Below are 23,636 nucleotides of genomic sequence, written 5' to 3'. Positions count from 1 at the left end.
TGCCACTTGAGGAAAAGCCATCTCTGTGATTATATTTATTAACACCACCAGACCATCCCACACTATTTTGAATCTTCAATTATGGAAGGAGTGCAAAGGAGTCACTACGCAGCAGCTCTTCTGGTGAGTTGCCTTGCCTTAAAGCAGGGGTCCCCAACTTCTGGTGAGTGGCGGGCGAGCAAGGAAGCTTTGGTCTGCTGCTCCCCATTGCTCACATTACTGCCCAAACCACCAACCTCTCCCCAAACCCTGGTCCGTGGAAGAAGTGCCTTCCATGAAACAAGTCCCTGCTGTCAAAAAGGTCGGGGAGCACTGCCTTAAAGGATTAAAACAAGAAAAGCAAAACCTTTTTAACCAGAGCCCCAATCTGATGCAGACGGCACAAACCTGATGAGTTTCAGGAAGTTTTCAGAGAAGACACTCACTATAAAAGAAAAGCAGTTTAATTTTTAAAGCTCTCCCATGTTTTTAGCGGGTGCCAATGGTCACCTGCCACACTCGCACCAGGTTGTCTGTGTAGCCAGCAAACAGAGTCTGCAAGGGAGAAATGACAGGTTAAATCAGAGCCATGGAGTTCTACAGTCCTGCTACTGCCACAAAGATGGCCCTTCTTTTTAATCAGCCACTACTATTCACGGGTGATTATGTATTCCTAGAGGAAGCAACAGCTGGCAGTAAGCACGCACAGGTTTGTAAACTGGTGAAGTTAATCAAGGTCTTAATTGAAGACAGGTAACCACTGCCCCATGGACCACAATCTTCCTACTGATGCTGTCAGTAAAATGACAGTAAGCCATCATTTTACTTATGTCAAAGACACTGGTTTTATAAATGGCTGACGAGCAGAAAGTGAGAAAGGTTACAAGCTGAATCACCTGAGGACAGACCCACTTACCTGGCCATCAGCAGACCAGGCCAGAGAGGTACACTGAGGCGGCTCTGCCTTGCTGCTGGTACTGATAACTTCTTGCTTCAGTTCATCTACAATGATTTTGCCCTCCAAGTCCTGGGGAAGGGGTAAAACCGGACACTCAGCACTTCAATGCCACTCTCAAAAGCCTCTCTGATCTGTAATTCAGTAATTCTCAAAAGAGAATGATTTTTTTGCCCCCTTGGGGACAGTTGGCAATGCCGAGAGGCATTTTTGTTTGCCACTAGTTTGCTACAGGCATCTTGTGGGAAGTAGAGGCCTGGGAGGCTGTTACACATCCTAAAGTGCACAAGACTGCCTCTTCCAACAATGGATTACCCGAAGTGTCAATTGTGCTGAGGTTGAGTAAATTGCTACACTTGGTCATCCTTCTTTTTCAGTAGGCAAAGATCTACCACCACTGCAAATCCCAATCCCAAGAAGTTTTACTCATTCTTCTCAGGTATCCACTGGCAGTGTGATGGTTCAGTTGTTCAGGAAGTTCAAATCCCACCAGTGAGCCAGATGACACATTGGGAAATAACATTGCCGGGGCTTGCAGAGCCAGGTATCTGGCCTCAACTGCAGCCCACACTCACCCAGATCTTGATGCTAGGGCCCGTAGCAGCACAGAGCCAGTAGCGGTTGGGACTGAAGCACAGGGCATTGATGATGTCCCCACCATCTAGCGTGTAAAGGTGCTTGCCTTCATTGAGGTCCCACAACATGGCCTGGCCATCCTGGGTGGACAAGGCACAAGTGAGGGCAATGTGACTTCTTCCGGATGTTAATCCCACCCACCTTGTCTCAAGATTCTGCCTTAATTCTTAACTGCTTATCACAGCACCTTGACCTCCCCAAAGCCAATTTCTCAAGTATCAACATTTATCTCTGTGTGCTTTTCCTTTAATACATGACACCTCACTAACCCTATCAAGAGTCTCTGACAACTTCAAAATGCATCACTATAAGCTCCAAAAACACAGGATCCTAATCTCATCAGCAGCTTTAGGAAACCAGCTTCACAGAAAAGGATCTCTTTTAAAGAGCATACCATATCTATGTCATTTTCAGAATATTCTTCAGAAACATTTACTCTTAAATTGCTATCTCATTATCTTAGGTATTCTAAGACACTGTCCCCCAATGAATAGGAGACTCCTAGCCTCTGAATACCTTGCCTCCAGAAGCACAGAGGGATCCATCTGGAGAGACGGTCACAGTGTTCAGGTAGCCTGTGTGGCCAATGTGATTGGTCTTCAGCTTACAGTTTGCCAAGTTCCATACCTGGAATTGTGGGTCATAGGTGAAGAACCTGGCCTGGGGATCCATCAGGGTCAAGAGGGCTCAGCTCAAATAAAAGGCATGGCACCGTGCTTAAAAGTATTCCTGGATAGGATAGCCAATTTCCATTCTATCAGTAACAAAGAAGGTCAAAGAATCTGTCTTGGCAACGTAAGGACAATGAGGATTAAAACAAGGGAGGGGGGGAAAAAAAAAAAGCTTTCTGTGTGCCATCTTACAAGGGACTCTGGGTTCCCAATTAGCTACTTCAGACCAAATATCAAAATTTAATGGCCTGTAATGAGCAAATATCAAGAAGAAAATGGTCACTTGAGGAACAAAGCTTTCAGAGTGACCAACTGGGAGGCAGTGAGAACACATTCTGGTTGGCAAAGGCCTTACACCCTGGGTCCAAGCTCACCTTGACCAACTTGTCCCAGCCACAGGAGACAATAATGGGATTGCTGCTGTTGGGCGAGAAGCGGACGCAAGACACCCACTCTGAGTGGCTCTCATCCTGCAAAGGATGGAAAGGAAATAAGGAGAAACTGTCTTGTCCCATGAAACTGTAGAACCCCACCCCTCCCCTCAGTTACGTGGGATGTTGACAGTCTTGTATTCATACCTTCAGAATCCAAACCTTTAAGATTGACAGAACCCCTTTAGGTTCCAGATGAGGCTTGAAATCACCACATAAAGGCACCATTAAGAAGGGTGGGAGAAAGTGTTCAACATGTGCTCCCTACACGTGCCTTCACTTTACCTGGACAGTATATTTGCATACACCCAGAGTATTCCATAGCTTGATGGTTTTATCTCGGGAGCCAGAGACAATTTGCCGGTTGTCAGAAGAGAAGGCCACACTCAGCACATCCTTGGTATGGCCTACAAATCGGCGCGTGGTGGTGCCCCTGAAAGGAAGGACGTGGTTACTCTCTAGACCGACTTTGCAAACATTCTTACACAGTCAGACTGTTTCCCTGACCTGGTTCCTCTCCCAGTGGAGCGGCATCACTCACACAACCCTGGACATGGCTTTGATAACAGCAGGCCCTTGGCCGAGAATATGCCGGAGAATCCCTTCAGAATTGCAGGACATGTCCTCACTCCCATGTGGGGATTGGCTGACAATGTCACCTCTCATCACCAAGATCCTCCGTTATGCCTGACCATCCAAAGACTGAGCTACCAGCACACAACACAGTCAAACTGTGCCTACTCCCAAGTGCAATATCTGATAAAACTGCTCGGCCAGACCACTCCTCAGCAATTCTGTATAACATTAAAAACAAGGAGAGTGGCCACACAACTATCTTCTCCAGGTATTCTCTGCCTTATAGTTCCCACAACGAACCCATCACCCCTGGGAAACCACTTCCAGATATTATCTACCTCATTTCTACCCAGCTTTCCCCCAGTGCCCCAGAGCAGCTACTTGCGTTGTGAGATCCCAGAGGCGAAGGGTTCCATCCCAGGAGCCTGAGAGGGCAAACTGGCCATCTGAGGAGATGACCACGTCACTAACAAAGTGGGAGTGACCCCGAAGAGCACGCTGTGGGATACCGTAGTTGGTCTCATCTCTGGTCAGCTTCCACATGATGATGGTCTTGTCTAAGAGCAGGTAAAACAAAAGAAAACCCAGTGAGAAACCCCACAGCCCACCCTCTGACCTACTGGATAATGCCTCAAGGTGACTGGTGGGCTCACAAGATTAATTAAGGGCGTTTAGGGCGTAGGGGAACTACAGGCTATGACTGCAGTTACTAGCCAAATCCAAGTGACTCTCTATTCAAGAGTCAAGTAGAGCTAAGTGGTACCCTGAGAATTTAACTCAGGTGTGTGGAACTTTACCAGGTTATGGATGCCCCTTTTGGAGATTCAGACCAATTCAACGTCTATTTTAAGTATTTTCTGAGATCTAATGCATTAACACAGCAGCCTGGGTGTGGGAAGACTAGCTGTGGGCCTCCAGAGACTACTGAGGGCTGCAAGAAGTGCTGGAATTAGAAGTCACTTCAGGCGCTACAGGACTGCATGCTTTCCCTGCAACGTGTTCCACTCAACAAGCTTTCCTATTAAGTGCCAGACACGATCCTAGCCTTAGATGATCCATTTTTAAATAGCGTGGGCGCAAACACAAGGCACAAGAAGTCTCCAAAGGCAACCAGGTACACAGTGAATAAGAAAAACCCAGAGCAGAATGGGCAGACGCGGGTTAGCCGTGAGACTGGTGTCACGAGGTTCTCCGTGGAGTCCCCCCACTTCCCACCGAGTAGACGGCGGGGCGGCAGCTCAGAAACAGCCTCTGGGTTTCAGCATGGGCACTCAGATGGCATGTTGGGTTCATCACCGCGCCGCCCGACGCGTAGGCTCCTAGGCACACAGCCACACACGCGGGTTAGGGGGCCAGAGACTTTAAAAAAGCCCCCAACCGTGCAACCTTCCCGGCAGCCATCCGTGTTTCGGAGTCGGCCAAGTGGGGACGCCTCATGGGTTTAGCCGTGCTGACAACTAGGCAGGGGTCAACTCACACCCCACCTCGCGGCCCACAGGTCCAGTCATGCGACGCGCGCAACGCCCCCTACCCCTCAGTCCTCTACCTGACACCTCAGCCGTACCTCGAGAGGCGGACAGTATCATGTCCGGGAACTGGGGAGTGGTAGCGATCTGGGTCACCCAGCCGTTGTGGCCCTTGAGGGTGCCACGAAGGGTCATCTGTTCAGTCATGACGGCGGCGGATGCGGGTGTCGCCGCAGCGACAAGGATGGAACTGGATAGCTCAGAGAGGCGACCCACACACACACGTTCCTGCCGCGGCCCTGCGGAGAAAAAGAGGGAGCAGCTCCGCGCCGGAACCGGAAATATCCGACCTCCCGAGCAAAATGGCGCCCTCCTATAATTCACTTCTGCTCAAGATGGTGGCGCCGTGTAGTGCACGGTGGGATGTAAAATAAGACCACCTCATGGTCTCCTCCGCCGCGCAACATAATTCGGCAACACCTTACAAATACATTCCGAAACCAACACGCCCGAATATTTAAAAAAGGCTCCTCACGGTTGGGGCATGAGGTCTAAGAAGCGGAAGAGAGAAAGTGCACGCCCCATTCCCGTAAGGATCGCCTAGCGTCTTCACTATCCCTACGTGGCTCAGCGCGAACCCGGCCCTTTCCGCTTGGTGGCTTGGAGGGCAGCGGAGAGGGAGCGTAATTTCGTGGGCGCAACTGTGAGTAACGGTGGGCAATGTGAAAAATACGGTATTAAATTGTAAAAATAAACTGTGCTCAGGTAAACTATTAAACCCTAACATTTCCTTGCGCGCAGGGGGCGGGGGCAACTCTTCCCTCAAGAGATTGATGCTCTGATGATTTTGGTTGAGGAACTCCATGCCCGGAAAGACTTAGTCCACCCAGGACTAAGGCAGGAATGGGTTACGGAGCGGAAAACCGGGGATGGAGGAAAAATCAGTCTGTGGGCTGCTGGACAGTAGCCCGCTCCCGCCTAGGCAAGAGCGCGGAGAGCTCTCGCAGAAACTGAAAGGCCCCAAGAGGAAGGACCTCCGGGTTCTGACTTCTCCATACTCGGGCCAAACCACTCACAGAAAGGTGAGGGGTTTGCGGGTCCAGGCGTGCCCAGGTATTTCATTCCTGTTTGTAACATGTATTATTTTCTCATCTGTGAAATGAGAGTGGGAATAATAGTACCTACCTCACATGGTGTGGAGAGTAAATGGGTTAAGATAGGTAAAACGCCCAGAAAAATGCCTGGCAGAGTAAATGCACGCAACTTAGTGAGCACCTCTTGGGTACCAGACCCTATTTTAGGTCTTGGGAATACAGCAGTGAACAAGATAAAACGTACCTGTTTCTTTGTTGCTTTTTGAGTTTACATACGATGGGATGGAGAGGAGAGAGCTCGAGGGGGAGATTTTAACAAAGACAGGAAGATGTGGGAGAAAGCCCTGAGAATTTATGGGGGGATAATGTTCCAATCGGAGGGAAGAGTCAGTGCAAAAGTACAGAGCTGGAGCGTTGGAGGCCGTGGGGACCAAAACAATGAGAGGGAGGTGGGGGGCAGTTGACTGAGGGCCTCGCAGTCTGGGGGAAGGACCTTGGAAAGCCGTGCTAGAACGCGTGCCTTTGGGAAAAAAAGGCAAGGGGCAATGGCAAAGCTGCTGTGGGTTATGGCCACTCAAGTGTGCGAAGAAGGCCAGAATCCATCCCTTGAGAGCAGCTACTCTCCTGGTCCCTTGCAGATCCCTGCCTTCCTCCGCAGCCACGCTGGGCTCCTCCATAGCCTAACGACTGTCCTTTAAGGCTTCCAGGCTTGTACATCACCTGCCTCCATGGCGCCCCCACCTGGCTATCCTGTCGCTTTTCCAACACAACTCTACCCCCACCCACGTGTTTTGTTTCTCCTGTGGTCGTGGTAGACCCTTGCGTTTACTCACCCCAGTATCCAGCTCGCTGCCCATGACTCCCGCCGTGCCTGCGCCCTACCGGGCGCTCAGCACAGTGGAGAGGTTAGCGATTCTTTGTCATCTCAGTGTGGAATGTGGGATGTGTTGCCCAGCATCTCCTCTCTGCCCTCGAGAACACTGGCTCCTCCACCTCCTACCTCCACTCTCCAAAGACACCATCACTCAATCACATTATTACATTTTTTCCCCTCGAGAAACCTCATTCGGCTCTCTGTTTCTTGAACTTTGCCCGGGGTGCCCCTGTGGAATCCGCGTCCTTGAGGTAGGCCACCACGAGACTAGGTTCAAAAGGAGCCAGCCAGGTCCTTCACACCGGCTCAAAGATGGGACCTTTCTGTAACATAGGCTCTTTTCCAGAAGCCTCCCAGATAAGCCCTGCCCTCCCGGGTTCCCCAGCCCACCTCTGCCCAGCCCCTCCCAAGTCCTCTTTGCCCTGCCTCTGGGCCGAGACCCTTGAAGGTGCCTTTCCTCCCCACACTTGTCTCTACTCTTGAGACGTTCTCGCAGCGCCACCTCCTATGGGGCCAAGGAGGGAATTCAGGTTTTGCCCTGGAGCCCACCAGGACTAAGCCAGGGATGCCAGTGGAGGAGAGAGAGAAATGGGATGTAGTGGAATTTCCTGTTGACCAGAGACCCTGCAGGATTCAGGCTTTCCACTTCAGAGTTTTCCTCCAACCACCACCTGGCCTATCCTTTCTTGGAGGGTAGGCCAGCAGGCCATAATGCCACTGAAAGACAATCTTTAGCCGAAGGAGGCCTTGCCCCAACCCTGGGGACGCTGGGGACCTCTGGCAGTAGCTCCGGCAGGGGCGGGGGTGGTGGTGGTGGAGCAGCCTTTCCTGCCCAGCCCCAGCTGCAGTTGAGTCCCATCCACGCCCACTTCCCTCAAGGGCGTCCGTGGCTTCCTGCTGGGCATCCAGGTCCTCGCCTGGCCCGGTTAGGGTCCACCTGGTCTCCTCACTCCTCTCAAGTAGGAATCTGTAGGTTCACTCTCAGTTAGCAAAGGGAGCCTGGCCTTTGGGAAAAAGGGACATACAGTGATGTCCCTCCGCTGCTGGATAGTTTGAGAATCAGCTGTGCCTTTCACAACGAAGTATACTAACTACTCTAGCCAGGTTGGGCCGGGCCTCCAGCCCTCTTCCTTCTCACCCAGGACATCTTTTCTCCAACCTCAGGGAGGTGGAAGCCTGCTCTCACCTGCCCTTTGGGGAAAATTCAGCTCTCCTCCAAGCCATCTTCTCACTTCTCCAGGCTGCCCACGCCCTATAGGCAAAACTGGTCCTGGCCCCGAGTTTAGTGTTGTCTCACCCACTTATCATCTGAGCCCCTGGGCTGCCCCATCTTTCCCGTCCCGACGGGCACCACCTCCATTCCACACAAGGTACGAATCCCACGGAAGGAATTGGAGAGGCTCTTCTAAGGAAGTCTGTCTCACTATTCCTTTTCTGAAGGGAGCCCCCAGGACCCACAGAGCTGGAAAGAGCCCCTTAGGCTTCTTGCCAGAGGCCCGTGATCTCCGGGAGCAGAGGCCTCCATCCCCTCCTGCCAGCATTCAAGAGGTGAGAGAGGTCTTCCCTTGAATGCTGAGGTAAGGGACGGAGGGAAAGGTGTGTGGCCAGGACCAGAGGGCCTGCTGACTGCCAGCCCTGGGCAGGCGGTTTCCCTTCATCATTTTACTGTCCTTCTGCGGATTCAGTGTGGTTGGCTCTGGCATGCCCCATGCTCTGTTGCTGTGACTACATTGGCCCTCCCTTGCTCCTCCAATTCATCCGTTCTCTCCCACACAGAACACACACTGTTCTTCTGCCTGGAAGGCCCACCGTGTCTAACCCCCCTTTTCTTAGTTAAATCTAAGCTTCCTTCAGGTCTCAGCTCCGGTTGCCACATCTGGGAAGCGCTCTGTGACCCTCAGATGTAGGTGAGGCTCCTTTATTTCATGCTGTCATAGTGGTGGTGCAGTGTTTGTTGGGTCTCATTTAAGTTCTGCCACCGTCTCCTCTGAGTGCCCTAAGGACAGGGACTAGGCTGTTTCTGCTCACATGTTGCATTCCCAGCACCTGGTAGAGGCTTTGGTATGAGGAAGATTCTAATCATGGTGGCCAGCCCCACAGGCTGAGTAGTTAGGGGCAAGTAGTTAAAGGGAGGGGCGCTCCAGGCAGAGGGATCAGCTTGGGGGACGAGGTGTGCAAGTGGTTTGCATGCACAGGTTTGGGAGTGATGGTTTCAAGAAGGAAAGTAGAGTGAAATCCAAGGTGGGCAGGGAACCCTAGTGCTTTTGTCCTGAAGCCCAGGACAGTCTCTTTAGGATTATCTCATCCCTCTCCTGCCTAGCCTTGATTTTACTGAAAGGCATCTGTAGTCAGAGTGAAGGCTAGGTCGGAGGAGTAAGACTAGAAACAAGTAGAGTTCAGAAGCTGGACAGGAGGGTCTCCTAGAGGATCATGAGAGTCTTACAAAGGAAAGGACAGAGGACTTAACCAAAGGCCTTATGAGTGAGGGGTTGACCATCTCTTCCAATCCATCTCTACCCTGCTTCCTTTACTCCAGGGTCTAGACTCGGGTTCTGAATACAGAAGCTATTTAATGATTGAGGCCTAAAGAATTAAGTTCAGAAAGGCTGGAGACAAGGAAATGTGAGACTGTCATTATAGGTTCTGTTCCATTCTTCCTAGTGAGAGGTGGGGATGTGGCATTAAATCAATGCTGGGAACAGATCTTACAAAGAAATCACATGCCATTTTTTAATGTCTCTTGAAAAAGATTCCTTGTCCATCTTAGCCAGTAATCTGAGGTCTAACACTCGCCTAGAAAGCTGCTAAGGCATTCTATTGGGTCTTCCCTGCGAGAGGGACTGTGGGATTCCCCAGGGCCTGGGTGCTTTAGCAGATGTGCAGAATCAGAGGCTATGAAAGTGGGCATGATCTGGTCAGGTGTATTCCAGGCAGGACTATAAGAAATGCCAGCAGAAGGCAAGCTTCTTGCCTTGTTAAAGGATTTAAAGCAGCATTAGGTGGTAGGGAGAGACAAAAGGTGACCCAAGGTGCCTGTTCTCGGCTTTTTACCAGGAAGAGGATTTCATATGAACCAGGGTCAGGAGATTATGTTGAAATGGAACGTTGAGGCTAGCTAGCTCACTACAAGATATGACAGCTGAGGAGACAGGCCTCAGCTCTCATAACCCTTCCCTGCTCACACCTGGGTTAAACAGCCAGCGCCTGCTGAGAAATTCCATCCTTTGCTACAGAGGGAGAGAAGGGATTTTATGTGCCTAGGAAATGGTAGACAAAAAAGGGGGTGTGACCTCCAGGGATCCTCTTGCAGGCCACCTGGATCCCCATTTATCTTTGCAGGGGCCCTGCTAGATGCCAAGTGGAATTTTCAACCAGAAGGCTCTGACCAACTCTGGATCTGAATCCTTTAGGATGGGAGAAAAGGCAAGGAAGGCCTAAGCATGAACCTCAGTTAGTGAGATAGATATGGAGGAATGAACCTCCCTGTTCTTTAAGGCTATATCTAATTCAAATCCCTGAGGTATCCATTTCCCCCCTTTTTGGAAGGTGGATAGTTGGGGAGAAGAGTAGCAGGTCTCCTAGTAACAGGAGGCTTGTGGCATCTCCTCCTATACTTCCCACATGCACAGATGAGCTGTTTCCCCAAGCCCCAGATTCTCATACTGTACCTCTGAGGACTCTGGTTTGTGGGCAAACACTATCATTAAAAGTTAAATTTATCGGGCTTCCCTGGTGGCGCAGTGGTTGAGAGTCTGCCTGTCGATGCAGGGGACGCGGGTTCGTGCCCCAGTCCAGGAAGATCCCACATGCCGCGGAGCGGCTGGGCTCGTGAGCCATGGCCGCTGAGCCTGCACGTCCAGAGCCTGTGCTCCGCAATGAGAGGCCCGCGTACCGCAAATAAATAAATAAATAAATATTAAAAAAAAAAAAAAGTTAAATTTATCATTACCTTTAGCTCTCACAGTCTCCTCTTCAGCCCTGTTATTCTTAGAACCTCTCACTTCATCTTCTCTCATTAACACTGCCACCGGAAACTGCTTTCCCTTCCAGGACTCCAAGACCTCCTCACCACCTTCTGTCAGGATCTAGTGTGAAAGGAGAAAGGGAAGAACCTACTTACCTGCTTAAACACTAGGTTCTGCCCCTCATCCCATTTTCAAAAAGTCAGGCATGAAATAAAACCTTTTTTATACTTACACTCCTCCTGTTTTGAGGTTCTAGCCCCAGCTCTTTTTGGGAAGAGGGTAATGGGGGTTTTTTTAGCTGCTTTTCACTAGAGTTCTCCCCTGTCACATCTCTTACATGTGATCCACACGGATCACAATTGTAACCGGCTCAAGGCCATTTTGGTCAGATTTAAAAAAAAAAAGAGAGCTGCCTTTTCTCCTTTTATACCTAAAAATATCACCTTACAGCCATCTCTCTCCTGACTGAGAAAAGAAAGTTGTCTTACTTCACCTTTTTCTTCTTCCCTTTGGACTTTAGTACTCCTGAAGGTCCTAGGAAGGACCAGAATTCAACCTGCCTTTTTTGTATAGAACTGTACAGTTCAACATGATTTGACAGCCACTAGCCATATATGACTATTTAAATTAAAAACAATGAAAAATTCGGTTCCTGAGTTGCACTTGCCACGTTTCAAGAGCTCAAGTCATATGCAGCCAGTGGTACCTCTACTATATTGCATAGCACAGATTTAGAACACTTCCATCATTGCAGAAAGTCCTTTTAGAGCTGGTATAGAGGGCCAGTGTCCCTGTCTCCCCCTTTTTGTAATCCTGTTTTATCAGTCAATAAATATTTGTGCTAACTTCACTGTTACAGGATAGCTTTCAAAGGTGGTCAGGGATTAGGGGTGGCAAACAGCATAGAATCTCTTGGTCCTATAAAGGTTTCAGAAGGGATGGCATAGGGACCAGAGTTTGATGGCCAATCTGAGGAGGAGCCTCAGATTTTAAGGAAGTGCTTTAAGGGCTGATGTTATATAATATGTATCAGCCCAGGGCTTCTCCCACTCTGACAGGAACAGAGAGGCTCTGGTCTTATATCTATAAGTTCTGTATAATACTTAAAAAAACAAAATAAACAATTGCCCTGTGGCCCTGCTGAAACTAAGGAATAGCTGAAGTGATTGCGTTTTCTTGCTAATTGTTTCTAGATCTCAATTTCATATACTGCTTTATCTGTTTTAGCCCTTGATGGCAGTGATATAGACAGCTCTAATGTTTACAAAAGGCCTGTTGACCCTGCCACCTGTATGCCAGGAGCTGGGAGAAGTGGGGGTCATATCAATTAATCCACTGATGCTAAGGCTACATTTAATAAAATTCCAGATAGGTGAGGCTGTTCTTCCACTGAACACTTTTGAACACCTGTGCTAGGCACTGGCTATAGGGCCTAAGTGAGGCTAGTCATGGCACGTCCGTAGATCTGACCACTTTTCCCTGAGACTAGACAAGTGGTTCTCAACCAGGGATGCTTTCGCACCACCCCTCCCCAAGACATTTGGCAAGGTCTGGAGACATTTGTGGTTGTCACAATGGTGGAGGAGTGCTCCATACATCTAGTGGGTAGAGTCCACGGATGCTACTAAGCATCCTTGAATGCACAGGACATCCCCCACGCCCCAAAGCGAAGAACTATCTCACTCAAAATGTCAAGAGTGCTGAGGTTGAGAAACCCTGGTCTAGACCACAACATGGATCAGTTCTTCGTGCCAAGACTAATCATGCGGTCCAGGGTCAGAAGGATAGTAAGTGAGGCTAACAAGTGTCTGATAAATTGGGAAAGAAAAAACTTAGGAGTCAGTGCAACAGTGACCTCCATAAAGATGAAGGGCAGGTGTAACTGGAGTGTGTTTAACTGCACTAGAATGCTAAGAGCTAAGGTCATGGTGCAACTGGAGTTCAGGATTTCAGATGTATAGCAAGTCTGTGTGAAGATGAGGTGCAGGGTACAGCCACAGGAGTAGAGAGGAGCAAGTTTAAACAGTCTGTCTTGTGATACAGCAGTCAACAGCTGAACCTAGTAGGGAAGACATTCAATAAGCAGATGAGCGTCTGGTGCATGTAGATATATATCAGTTTTTCTCAATGTTTTTGTAACCCACACCTTTACTTTCCATATACCTTAACATCTCACATTCTCTCTCCCTCAGTGTTATTTAAAATTTCAAAATTAAGTTTCATGATTAAAATTAATCAAAGCAATGGTAATTTTGGAAGGCAAAAATTTATTCAGATGATGTAATAACCATGTCACTATTAAGCCTTAACTTTTCTTTCCTGGATGGTGTAGAAGATGCAACAAAACACAAGCTGCTTTAACAACACTCTTGCAGTGTTTTCTCCCACAGTTAGTTATACCAAAAAAAAAAAGCTTTTAAGATATAAGGAGAAAATGGAATAACGAATGGATTAAAGTCTGAAAGTTTCTAGTCAAAACAATCAGACTTTGAGTTCCACAAACTCCTCCTGAAGTTTTTCCAGTGAAGATTGAACATCAGTGTGAAACATTCTTCCCAAAAGCTACCGCAGGTAGGTTTCAAGAACAAGGTCAAGAACACATCACCCAAAATAGTTTTAGATTCCCTTCCTTCTTTCCTTTTCTTTCCTTCCTTCCTTCTCTCTTTCTTCCTTTCCTGGAAATAACATTCATGTATCCCATTCTCTAAAGATTGGCCAAGAAAATTAAGACATTTTTAGCATGAGTTTGCTATCTGTAGCTAGATTTTTGGCAAGTACTTAAAGTATTTCGTAATGAGCAGTGATGTTGGTGTTTGCCCCCTGACATTTCAGGGTCAATGTATTTTAAGCCTCAATGTGTTAAATTATGCTTGAAGTTTTAATTTTTGAAGTTTTTTTTTTTTGCGGTACGCGGGCCTCTCACTGTTGTGGCCTCTCCCGTTGCGGAGCACAGGCTCCGGACGTGCAGGCTCAGCGTCCATGGCTCACGGGCCCAGCCGCTCCGCGGCATGTGGGATCTTCCCGGACCGGGGCATGAGCCCGTGTCCCCTGCATCGGCAGGCAGACTCCCAACCACTGCGCCACCAGGGAAGCCCAATTTTTGAAGTTTTAAAGTACAGATTCTTTATCACAGGTGTCCCAAAATCAGTTCTGTCCATAAATTCAGCTGAACTAAAGTTCTTTGACAACCAAGGAACCTCAGTATATGACAGAAAACACTCTCAACAGCATTCAGATCTTCGAAAACCAAGGCAAACTGGGATCAAATGTACTATTTTTCACAACAGTTATGCTGACAGCAAGGCTTAAGATTTCCAGTAGATTATGGGCAGACTGATGGAAGTCGATGCTTGATGGTGACTGCTGCAGTACATCTTTCTTTCTTTCTTTCAAAATAAATTTATTTATTTATGGCTGTGTTGGGTCTTTGTTGCTGTGCAGGGCCTTCTCTAGTTGCGGTGAGCGGGGGCTACTCTTCTTCATTGTGGTGTGCAGGTTTCTCACTGCGGTGGCTTCTCTTGTTGCAGAGCACAGGCTCTAGGCGCACGGGCTTCAGTAGTTGTGGCATGCGGGCTCAGTAGTTGTGGTTCATGGGCTCTAGAGCGCAGGCTCAGTAGTTGTGGCGCACGGGCTTAGTTGCTCTGCAGCATGTGGGATCTCCCTGGACCAGGGCTCGAACCCATGTTCCCTGCATTGGCAGGCGGATTCTTAGCCACTGCGCCACCAGGGAAGCCCTGCAGTACATCTTGAATGCCAGTTTTCTTGAATTTTTGACAAAGACCCATATCTAAAACATGTCATTGCTGTAGCACTACCAACATATACTCCTATAATTTTTTTCTTCCAAGTTCATTTCATACAACTTCAAAAATATTGTCTTTAGTGCTCGCTTAGTGAAAATAGCACATCCACAGTTTTTAAAGCCTTATTCTGAACATAAACAAAGCACAATTTTCTTCATCAGTAGATTAATCTCAACTAATAGCAAAGAAGGATGAGCTGTTTTTTTTAAAACCTGACGTTTGATATGCTCAGTCAATGAATTCAGAGTTCAGACACAGAAATCGATGAAGAAATTCTGGAATTCCTCAATTTCCTCTCAAAGTTGTGGCAGCATTCGGAATGCAAGGTTTCACAAGTTTCTCCATTTTTTTCTCCTTTGCAATTAAAAGGGCTATTTAATAGTAAGCTTTCATTGCCTTTGAAGATTCCTGTTAATATTCCAATACTGTCCAGTCTTAAAACTGCAGAGAATTGTGCTCTGCAGAATACTGTTTTTAGTGGCATAACTTTAACAGTGTTTGGCATGTGTCACTGCCCAACACTTTCAGATAACTCAGCTGAAGAAGTTGACCCTATCTTCTGCATAATACATGAATCCATACTTGATAAAAGCCTCAAAAAATTTTTGGCTGCCATCTTTAGCTACCTCAAAGGACAAAACAGAAAAACAAGGAGTACTGATGATGGAAGCATCTGGTCCCTCTTGCAGAGCGATGAATGACTTTATCAGCGGCAGCTGGGTGGCAGGGCAATTACAGGCATCCAGTTATGCCTGAGCCTCAACAAGTGAAATCTTTGTTCATTTTCTTTTTATACACCCGTTTGCCGCCTAAAACCTGACACCATTTAATGGTGCCCTTGGTCTATCTAAATGATCTTATTTTCATAATCCTCTGATTCTAGCTTGAAGAGTCAAGACGAACTCTAACTCATGGGATGGACAAATGGAAGATGTAAATAAGTAAACTTTTCAGAGCTAAAAAGCCTCTTCTTATACAAAATTAAACTTTAAGGAATAGCAGTATAAATGGCACCATATCCACAACAAACATCTCTGGGTATCCAACTAGTTATACACTAGTTATAGGCCTTACGCTGAATGATTCTTGCTCCATCTTTGTATTCCCACCAGCCAAGGAGTTCTTTCCAATTTATTTCTTATATTATGAAAAAATCTTTTTTCTTTTTAACATTATAATACTAAATATGATTTTATAAATGATAACTCTCCCCATACCCTGCAATGCTGATATAATGTGTGAAGGGAGGGGGAGAGAATGCCTTTCTTTTCTATTCCTGAAAATCACTGACCTATTCCTTGAGTCTGTGAGTAACAACTCCCGACTCATAGCCCCTAAAGCTAAAAAAGCTTGATCACCTCCAAAGTAAGATTAAAGTCTTGTTGAATTAGTAGCCGACAAGAGAGAATTTAACGTAACCAGAACTATGTGGTGGCTAATGTATAGCATATTAAATAAACCATTATATAAAAATAGTTCTGGGCTTCCCTGGTGGCGCAGTGGTTGAGAGTCCGCCTGCCGATGCAGGGGATGCGTGTTCGTGCCCTGGTCCTGGAAGATCCCACATGCCGCAGAGCGGCTGGGCCCATGAGCCATGGACGCTGAGCCTGCGCGTCTGGAGCCTGTGCTCCGCAACGGGAGAGGCCACAACAGTAAGAGGCCCGCGTACCGCAAAAAAAAAAAAAAAAAAAAAAAAAGTTCCATATAATGCTAACTATTGTGAGAGTTTTGTATACTATGATTCTAAATCATGCTACTGTAAGGTGCATGTTTACCAATGAAAGGAAGTAACAAAACTATAAACTGTATAAAGAATGAAGGACTATGTCAGTTAATATCAGTTTACACATAGCCTACATAATTTTTACGTCTTCAGTGTAACTCCTATGTTTGGTAACACCATCAACCTAAGTTCTGGTATATGTTTGAAAATAAGTTTTATTTTTTAAAAAAATATTACATATTTTGAAAGGGATTATCTCCTATTTGTTTAACTTGGTTTTGCTGTTTATACTTACTAAGGTGCTTTATAAATAACTTCTGAGGTTTCAAATGAGTGTTAGCTGGTCTCCCAGATGAAAAGACCACCTCTTTTCTCTTGTCTAAATTGGCTTTCAATTAAAATTTTGGTTTCAAAATCCTTTCTAGAGAATCCTAGCAGAGGAATGAAAGGTTACCTCCTCTCCTCAGCTTCAATGTACCAAAACCCAGAAATATAGGACATAGTTTCTTCTATAAGCAAACTTAATTATTACCCTGGGGGGAAAGCATGGTAGTAGGGTTTATTCTTAAATCATATTAATATGATGGAACTAGCAGTGGTTTGTAGTGAAGATTTGAGTCTTAACTGTGCACTTGCCAATAGTTACTGTGAAATAGGGGGTGATGATATTATCTAATATGTAATGCCTGTAGGGCAGTGTTCTGTTTTGTGTTTTGAAACCAAGTATACACCTGTGTACATATAATTTAAAAGTTTCATAAAACAATACTTACTGTGCTCCCATGCACTCTGATATTTTCTCTTCTGTTTCATTTAAAAATAATGCTGGGCATAATCCATTTATTTTAAGACCCACTAATTGGTCAAAATCTATGGTTTGAAAGTCACTGCTGTAGAAGAACATGAGGAAATACATTTTATAAACTGTAAAGCACTACTAAGACGTGAGCAGTTGCTATTGATTATAAGACTTTTATGGACTTGAAGGCAACCTCTCCCTCCTTGGGTACTGCTAGGAGTCACATCCATCTAGGCTTCTTGACAGTATTCATGCTGTCATTGAGACAATTTTCTAATACTCAGATCAGGCCTAGAAAGCAAGGTATTAACCAAATCAGAACCCAAAGAAATGAAAGGAAACTAGAGGAAAGTCAAACTAAAGAAACATTTGTTCAGCGCTTTATGGTTTATAAAATACTTTCACATATATGATCTCTTTTAATCTTAACAAGCCTAAGGGAAAAGTAAAGCTAAGAGGTTGAGACTTGCCCAAGATTAGACAGTAAATTGCAGAGCTAGGTCATCTGATCCTAAATCCTTAACTTCTTCCACTCTGATAAAATACCAGGTAAGGAAAGTGATCAGGCCAAGAGGTTTATTCTGAACCATCAAAGATGTTTATGCCCTCTGCCTTTCTCTACAGGGAAAATGGGCCCTACTGAAGGTGGGAAAGTGACCCCAGACTTTGGGAGGGTGGGTGTGTCCAGTTGCTCTATTAGTCCAGGAATCACACCTGGATTTTTGGTCTAACCAGTATTAGTCCTCTGTTTTGATACTGCTTGTGCTGACGTCCTGAATGTCTGTTATCTACAAGTACCGTGGCTTTCCATTCCTATGTATTAAGGATCCCCGAGTCTTGGTCAGGTATAGACTCAGGACTCACATCAGAGGGAAATTAAGTACTGGGGGTGGGGGGGGTCTGTCACTTACACCCCTTTATACTTCGGTAGATTGAAAGGGAGTAACAACAGTGGTCAGCTCCCAGTCACTGTCTTTTGTCAGTTTCCTCTGGGGAAGCCAGTCAGCCTCAGCCAATGTCTCCTTCGTCCACATATACCCATCTCTCTCCACCCTGTGCCCCATCTGTCACAAAAGAAGAGGCTCAACTGCCAAGTCCCCAGCTCCCCTGGTTTCTCCTCCACTCCCTTCAAATCTCCACATTCCCTTATGCCGCTCACCTGGTACTCATGAACCACTTCCTCCGTTGGCACCACGCTGTGCTGTTTTTGGCTGCTGGATTCTCGACACACCACACAGACGGCCTCTTTGTCCACCTCACAGAATAGTTTCAGAGCTTCTTGGTGTTTGGAGCAGATGCCCTGATCATTCCCCTGGCTCCCTCGATTAGGAGTGGGGCACATCTGGCGAATTATCTGGACCGTGTTGGCCAGCTGCAAGTTGAGACGAAAGCTGCGACGCGTAAAGCTCTTTTGGCATTGGGGGCAGATGAACTGCCGTGGAGGGGTCGGGGGAGGAGGCGGGTGAGTGTCAGGATACAGCTCTTGGTCGTCCTCATCGTATTCTTCCAATATCTCCTCTTCTGGGTAGACGTCAGTTCTCAGGTCATGTCTCACGCCTCCCAGGTAAGAGTCCGTATCCTCCTCTTCTTCCTCCTGGTCCCACACATAATCCACGTTGTCCCAATCTCTTACGCCACCGTCACCGTCCCAGAGTTCATCATCCTCTTGGTCCTGGCACAACTCCTCGTCAGCATTCCCCTGGTATAAAACCTCTCGAATGGAGTTGCCACATCCACCGATGGCCCCCACCGCCTCGCCGTCCTCCTCCCATTCACCTTCCTCTTCGTCCCTGACTTCCTTATCATCTTCCTTGCCCCACAGCTGCGTCACACTCCCTCGGCAAAAGTTATGCCCGCAGCCGATGGATACGGGATCCTTGAAGTAATCCAGGCAGACGGCACACACCGCTTCCTCCTGAAGGGTCTGCGAGGCGTTGGGAGCAGCGGCATAGCCAGCCATCTTAACGCGCTGCCGGTTCATATGGATGCGTCCGCTCACAGCTGAGAAGCGGGGGACACACCTGCAGGCCTGCCTCCAAGCGACGCTGGTGATCCAAAGCTGTCCCCAACCCTGCTCTGCCTGCTTGGGCCCTCAGAGAAGCCTTGCGCCCCTCTCTCAGACTCTCCCCAGCTTTAAGCGCGAAAGCCCCAGGCCCGAACTCACAGCTGCCCTCGGAAGGCAGTGGGGGCGGAACCAGGCTGCGGCCCCCAACTCCCTTTGAGACTCAGCGTGCAAACTCGGATCCCTTCACGTTTCTCGCCTCCCTTCCGGTTTGCCTCACCTGGCGGCTTCCGCCTCAGAAGCCGGCGCTCCTCACCCCGCCAGAGGTGACCGAAAATGACGTAGGCGCGTTAGCCCACACTCGGGAGGGGGCGGACTGGGCGGACGGAGGGCCACCTCTCTATGGTTTCCCCCGGAAACCGGAGACACGACCCCCGGAAACCCCTGCAGCCCATCCAGCCGCCCCAGACAGGAAAGAGGGCCTGGTCAGAATGGGTGGAGGCAGCGAGAGAATCAGTTTAAGCCACTGAGCGCTCTAATCAGCCAGACGCAGAGGGTCCAACAGCCGCTCAGGAAAGCCCGTCCCCAGATGGACCCAAAAGGGTGGGGACTGCGGTGGCTGACCTCTGGTACTCTCGTGCACTTCCGGCCCCTCTACCCAGAGGCCTTTGTGGTAGGGAGGATTCTGTCTGCACTGCTGCAGCGCTCGAGGGCGTGGTCTGTAGCAACCTGGCGGGATCGAGCTCACTGCGCAGTTGGGTGGCGGTGAGATCAAAGAATCTCGCGTGAAGACTTGGGTGCTTCCAACTTTCCTCAGACCAGTTCACCCCTTTCTTGCTTCCTGCCCTCAGCAGGCACCAGCTTCGCCTGTGGATCGTTTTACCTCCATTTATAATCCTTCCATTCACCATCCACTCACCATGCATGCATGCATCCACCCACCCAAATAACCATTCATTTTTCATCCATCCCTCTATCTCTCCATCCATCCATCATAGGCATGCATAACCCATCCATCCATTTATCCATCCATTTTCATCTATCCACGTTATAGGAACAAAAAAATGAGTAAGGCATGATTGTTCCTTCAAGGAGTATAGAGTTATACGCGAGCGGTCATCCTTCACCCAACGTTCACAAGGTTTATTTTTTTCTTTTTTTAACTTGACCCTCAGTAAGAATTACATTGCAAGTACTGATCCAATACAGACTTGCACATATATGACAGAAACAAAATTGGGGGAAATTGTTCTTTTCCTTAGGGCGTTCAAGTCACTCTGATATGTTCTGTTTTACTTCATTAAGATGCTGTTCAACACCCGTTGGAGTGATTTCACCCCTCAATAATTGGTCACTTTCGTTTGAGGAACTCCACCTGCCCTAATGGAAACTTCAACGAGCCCTGGATCCCTTCCTTTCCCTCTCTGGGCCCAAGCTTGGACTCTTAAGTCCCACAGAGCAAGAATGGTAAACGTGCTATTCAACATTGTACACATAGCTCCTCTGTCGTAGTGCTGAACATATAGCAGGTACTCCCTACATATCTGCTGAGTAAATAAATGGAACCCAACAAATTGCTACCATCAAGTCCTGCTGGTTTTTATCTCTTCAGATCTAGGTCTTCTCTATCTCTGTTCCTTCCAGCCTACATCTGACCCCATAGCTTCCAAATGGACAAGAAGTTTCCTGAAGGGTCACTTGGCCTCATTTTAAGTCCATCTTTCAGCCACCAGTACCATTCACCTGAGATGAAAGTCTGACACTCAAGCCAAGTTGTTGCCTCTATGTCTTTGGGCATGTTGTTCACTCACCTAGAAGGCTCTCACCTCACTGCTTCACTTGGATATAATCCCTGATTAACCTTCAAGTCTCTGCCCAGGCATAATCTCCTGAAGGAGACTCTTCCCTGAGGCTGGCACCAGGCTGTGTTCACATCCCAACTCTGTCACTCTCTGTATGACCTTGGATTAGTTTCTTAACATCCCTGTGCTTCAGTTTCCCTGTCTGCAACATAAAGATGATAGTAGCACACACGTCATGGGTTGTTGTGAAGTTGGATTAATTGTAAAATGGTTTGAACAGTGTCCACTGGAGTTATCTTTTTATCCTCATCACCTGCCACTATATTCCTTTCCTGTAGTAGATAAGCCTTAGAAGAAACTCTCCCTTATCTCCTATTCTCTCCCACTTTGAGTAGGGTCAAGTGATTTGAACGCTGAGGGGAAAAATAATACGCCATCTGTCATCCTAGGTTTTTTTTTTTCTTCCTGGCCACAGTGCTCGGGATCTTAGTTCCCTGGCCAGGGATCGAACCCGTGCCCCCTGTAGTAGAAGCTCGGAGTCCTAACCACTGGACCACCAGGGAATTCCCTGTCATGCTAGTGGTTCTGAGAGCCTTTTGTCTGGAGAGGGAGGGAGTTGAAACCCAGGTCTGACCTGCCTAAGGTGGGACACCTATTGGTGGTGTTTGTTAGAAAACTAGCAAGTAAACTCCCATATACAATCTGGGAACCATCCTGGAGGTCATGACTGACCCTGAGAAGCCACGGGGAAAATGTGAGCCATGAGAACTGGAACTGAGTTTCAAGGCTGGAATACTTCCCCATCTCTGAATGCAGGTTCTCCCCTGCACATGGAAGCGGGTGGGCAAAGAGCTGGGGAGCAGACCAAGGGAAGAGGGGGCTGCTTATAAAAGTTTCTGCTTGCCCCAGGGAGCAGAGCCCCGGTGGGAAGGAGAGCTGGAGAAAGAGCAAGGGGGAATGGGTGGAAGAAGATGGTGAGAGAAGGCTTGTGGGATCATCCTGAAGGAACTGTCGAGACTTAAAAGGAACATAGAGTGGACACCCATTATCAAGAATACGTAGGTGAATAAAGACCTGTAAAGTTCAATACCTATTTTATCTTCTTTTTCCTCTGAATTACGTCTCCTCAAATCCGAGTGACAGCTGGGAGAGGTGCTTTGTTTAGATTCCCTCCAGCTGTGAGGCTTAGCTGTTATTTATCAGGGTATACGGGAGGCTTGGTTTTAAGCCCTCTTGCAAATTCCGCATCCTCGGCAACGAGGCACACTCTTCTATTCATAGGAAGACTGCTAGCCTTCTCCTGAACTCAGTTGGGAGCTGTGGGCTGTTGGAGTAGACCATTTGGCACACACAGGGCCTCAGGTGCCATTGTCCCAGGGGCACTGGGAAAACAGCTGCAGCGGAGGGCACTCAGGAACGAGGGCTCAGCAATGGTGGTGGCTGCCAGTGCGTTTTTCTCAGGACTCTGATTTCAGAAAATGTATCCGTGGAAACTTACATCAGCCTTTTCAGGCTGAAGAACCCCACACAACTGCAGATGATTAAATTCCAGTTTATGGTGAGGAGGCAGGTACTTGTCACACAGACACTGGGGACCACTTATCAGAGGTATCAGAGAGGCAGTCTAGCACGGGCTTGGTCACACAGGGGTTGGCAAATCTGGCCCTCGGTTTCTTTTTGTGAGGCCCAAGAGCAAAGAACAATTTTTAAATTTTAAAGGGGTTGTAAAAATAGAAAACAAAGGTGAATATTAGGACAGAGACTGTATGTGGCCACAAAAGTCCAAAATATCTACTATCTGACACTTTACAGGAAAAGTTTACTGACCCCTGTGCTAGGAGGCTGGAATGGAGGACCTCCAGAATGCCTTCTGATGTTACAATTCTGGCTTGTTTCTCCCCTCTGGGTTCAAGACGCGGGCTCGTCCCCAGCATCCTAGCACTCTCTCCTCCCAGTCAGATTCCAGAGGTCCTGGCTGGACAGAGTGAGTATGACCAGTGGGTCAGCCTTGCTTTTCCTTAAACTCAGGCCCAGCTTCTCCTCTGCCCCTGCTGCAGTGCAGATAGCTCTGGCTTCCTGGGTCTCTTCCCTGTCCTGACTCTGTCACTGTGGAGCAAAGGTGCCTGGAGGGGCTAGGAAATTAGAGGAGAAAAAAACAACCAGCCCAGGGCTGGGCCTTCCGGTTGGCCTTTGTCGTATGTTCCCATCTGGCCAGGCCCTGGCTCCCTGGATACGTCCTGCATTATTCATCATGGTACTCATGGCAGGGATGGCCAGGTCTCCAGGGTTCTGGAAGGCCTTGGGGGAGGGCAGGCATGGCTGGAACAGTGAGGGTAACTGGGGGAGTGAGGCTGCATCGAAGATGGCTTGTAAGAAAGGCTTGCCATTCGGTGAGTTTGGATTCTAATGTCATTCACTGAATACCCATGATTCATTATTATTCATTCATGAATTCCTTCATTCATTTGACACATAATCACAAAGCACCAGGCCACACTGAGCAGCCAGAGATTCTGCTCCGAATGTAGTGGCCCCTGAAAAGTTGTGGTTTGGGACAGGACTCCTGAGTTGAGTGGTCAGCATGTGAGATTTGTGCAAAGTGGGGTGTGGAGGATATCAGGGTGGCCTGAGGCCTTGAAGTCTGGACTCTGCCCACAGGGTGAGCGAGGGGTGGGTCTTCGGGTGGAGATCCCACAATTCTGAGCCCCAGCCAGTCCGGTCTGGCTGACAGAGGGAAGCAGTTCCCAGGAGAGGTCTGTGGCAGTACCCTCAGGACGCAAAGTCAGTGCCCTGCTGACAAGTTTCTCACCTGGTAGGGGTGGCTGAGGAAGGAACCCAGGAGAGAGGCCGGCATCCGGGC

At 48.0% G+C, this 23,636-nt stretch overlaps 2 protein-coding genes and 1 long non-coding RNA gene across 3 annotated transcripts; 1 reads left to right on the top strand and 2 right to left on the bottom strand.

Annotated features, from left to right (window-relative positions):
* Nucleotides 1–427: 427 nt before the first annotated feature.
* On the bottom strand, nt 428–5,043 carry RACK1 (receptor for activated C kinase 1). The gene is made up of 8 exons (XM_082650780.1): nt 4,813–5,043; nt 3,634–3,805; nt 2,958–3,105; nt 2,616–2,711; nt 2,087–2,197; nt 1,510–1,650; nt 896–1,006; nt 428–534 (listed from the first exon to the last, which is right to left on the bottom strand). Exons 1-8 carry the CDS (start codon nt 4,919–4,921, stop codon nt 469–471), a joined length of 954 nt encoding a protein of 317 aa, XP_082506906.1. The 5' UTR covers nt 4,922–5,043; the 3' UTR covers nt 428–468.
* Nucleotides 5,044–5,090: 47 nt separating this feature from the next.
* LOC309820189 lies at nt 5,091–21,833 on the top strand. The gene is made up of 3 exons (XR_014296492.1): nt 5,091–5,417; nt 18,795–19,300; nt 20,280–21,833. It is a non-coding gene; the product is annotated as an uncharacterized lncRNA (long non-coding RNA).
* Nucleotides 14,959–18,953, bottom strand: TRIM52 (tripartite motif containing 52; the record flags this gene model as incomplete). The annotated part of the gene is made up of 2 exons (XM_082650784.1): nt 14,959–15,009; nt 18,132–18,953. The coding sequence occupies 2 exons, from the start codon at nt 18,951–18,953 to the stop codon at nt 14,959–14,961; spliced, it is 873 nt and encodes a 290-aa protein (XP_082506910.1).
* Nucleotides 21,834–23,636: the final 1,803 nt, after the last annotated feature.

The sequence above is a fragment of the Grampus griseus genome (genome assembly GCF_964374135.1).
Source record: "Grampus griseus genome assembly, chromosome: 3".
NCBI classification, from domain to species: domain Eukaryota; kingdom Metazoa; phylum Chordata; class Mammalia; order Artiodactyla; family Delphinidae; genus Grampus; species Grampus griseus.
This window is presented reverse-complemented; position numbering and strand designations above follow the sequence as displayed.